Source organism: Octopus bimaculoides, chromosome 21, assembly GCF_001194135.2.
Source record: "Octopus bimaculoides isolate UCB-OBI-ISO-001 chromosome 21, ASM119413v2, whole genome shotgun sequence".
In the NCBI taxonomy this organism is placed as follows: domain Eukaryota; kingdom Metazoa; phylum Mollusca; class Cephalopoda; order Octopoda; family Octopodidae; genus Octopus; species Octopus bimaculoides.
The window spans coordinates 38,120,020-38,122,021 of record NC_069001.1 but is presented as its reverse complement, the minus strand read 5'-3'; the positions used below and the strand labels follow the sequence as shown (position 1 = coordinate 38,122,021).

Below are 2,002 nucleotides of genomic sequence, written 5' to 3'. Positions count from 1 at the left end.
CGTGTGTGTGTGTGTGTGTGTATTTATATATATTATATACACCTTTGTGCACGTACGCCTGTGTCTGTGTAAATTTACATGTTCCTATGAGAGTGTATTTTGTGTCTGTATATGTGTATTAATATTCTTGTATATACATATATGAGTATGAGTGTGTCTGTGTTTAAGTGTGTCTATGTGTATACACACACACACACACACACATAACAACTACGTACATTTCCAGGTGGACGTCTACATGCATCACTTGATGCACATGCATGTATGTGTGATGTATGTATAAGGATTGAAATTCGTGTCGCCTTGTATATGATTCAATACACACATACACACACACACACACACACACATATATCTGTGCGTTTGTGATGCATACAGATATGCATACATTCGTATACATATGTATGTGTGGGGGTGGGGGAGGTATGTAGATGGTTGTGTGCATACATGTATGTATAAATATATGCATATTTACATATATATATATGTGTGTGTGTGTGTGTGCATGACATCAACAACAATGTAAGTTATAATGCTAAAATATATAACATAGTAGACATATATAGGCATACATGTATACATATATATACATATATATATATAATATATATATATATATATATATACACAATTATATATATGGAGGAAGAGATAGATAGATAAATAAATAAATAGATAAGTACAGAGACAGACAGGTAGGGAAGCAGGCAGACAGACAGACAGGTTGGTAGAAAGACACACACTCACACACACACACACACATATATATATATACATATGAACATACATACATACGTCCATATATGCTTGTGTACAGATGCATATAAATACATAGATATAAATACATATACACATATCTATTAAAACATACTACACACACACACACACACACATATATATATATATATATATATATATATATATATATATATACAAGGCAGACAGACAAACAGATAGATAGATAGCTAGATAGATAGATAGATAGATAGATAGATAGATAGATAGACACAAATATAAAACTGTGACTGACCTTCAGTATGGACGGCTGATACGTATGTCCAGTTGTAATGCAACACTATGTCAATCATTGCTTTGGCCTGGTACCTGTCTGGAGGTACAACCCGTAAGAAATACTTGTATAAGCTTTTATCACTTAGATCCGAACTGGTGGCCGAATATCCGATTTGAGGAATGGTAAAAATGGACAACAGATTCTGTACTTGAATTGTGCTGCTGCTGGAACCGGGGCCGATCATTCCAACAATGGGTTTGTTGTGTTCGTTTTGGCAACCGTCCACAACGGTTGCGTTACCCCGGTGTTGTTCTTCCATGTTAGCGATGGAATCCTTGATGAAGTCGATGCTGTTCTCGAGAGCCACGGGTGAGTACCAGCACGAATCTCGAATATCGCAGCCAAGGTTGATGTTGGGAAGAATCTCTACGTTGCGGTTGATTTCGTCAAGTGTGAGGAAAAATAATTCGATACGGTGCATGCCGTATTGTTCCCAAATTGCGCCACATGTTCGAGTGTAGGCCGATTCTTGTGACGGTTTGTAGTGGACCGGGAAAAGAGCACCGAGGATGATATCACCCTCGATCCTGGCCGCCCGCCGGTTTTTGCTAATGCCGAACGTCCGATACGCTAGCTTGTCGAAAAACAGCAAAACCCAAGTTACTGTAAGGGCGAATACGCTAACTCTCATTTTGAAGCCATGTTAAACACAGGTGGTTGTATATATATATATATATTTGTATATATTTGTATATATATATACGTGTGTGTGTAGTATGTTTTAATAGATATGTGTATATGTAATTATATCTATGTATTTATATGCATCTGTACACAAGCATGTATGGACGTATGTATGTATGTTCATATGTATATATATATATATATTTGTATATATTTGTATATATATATACGTGTGTGTGTAGTATGTTTTAATAGATATGTGTATATGTAATTATATCTATGTATTTATATGCATCTGTACACAAG

At 35.7% G+C, this 2,002-nt stretch overlaps 1 protein-coding gene across 1 annotated transcript in view; it reads right to left on the bottom strand.

Moving 5' to 3' along the window:
- The window catches only part of LOC106879732 (metabotropic glutamate receptor 5), a 75,449-nt gene extending 73,582 nt beyond the window's left edge, over positions 1–1,867 (bottom strand). The window contains exon 1 of the mRNA XM_014929416.2: positions 1,031–1,867. Within this exon, the coding sequence (XP_014784902.1) occupies positions 1,031–1,703 (673 nt within the window). The 5' untranslated portion in view covers positions 1,704–1,867. The remainder of the gene's footprint in view (positions 1–1,030) is intronic.
- Between the last annotated feature and the right edge of the window lie 135 nt (positions 1,868–2,002).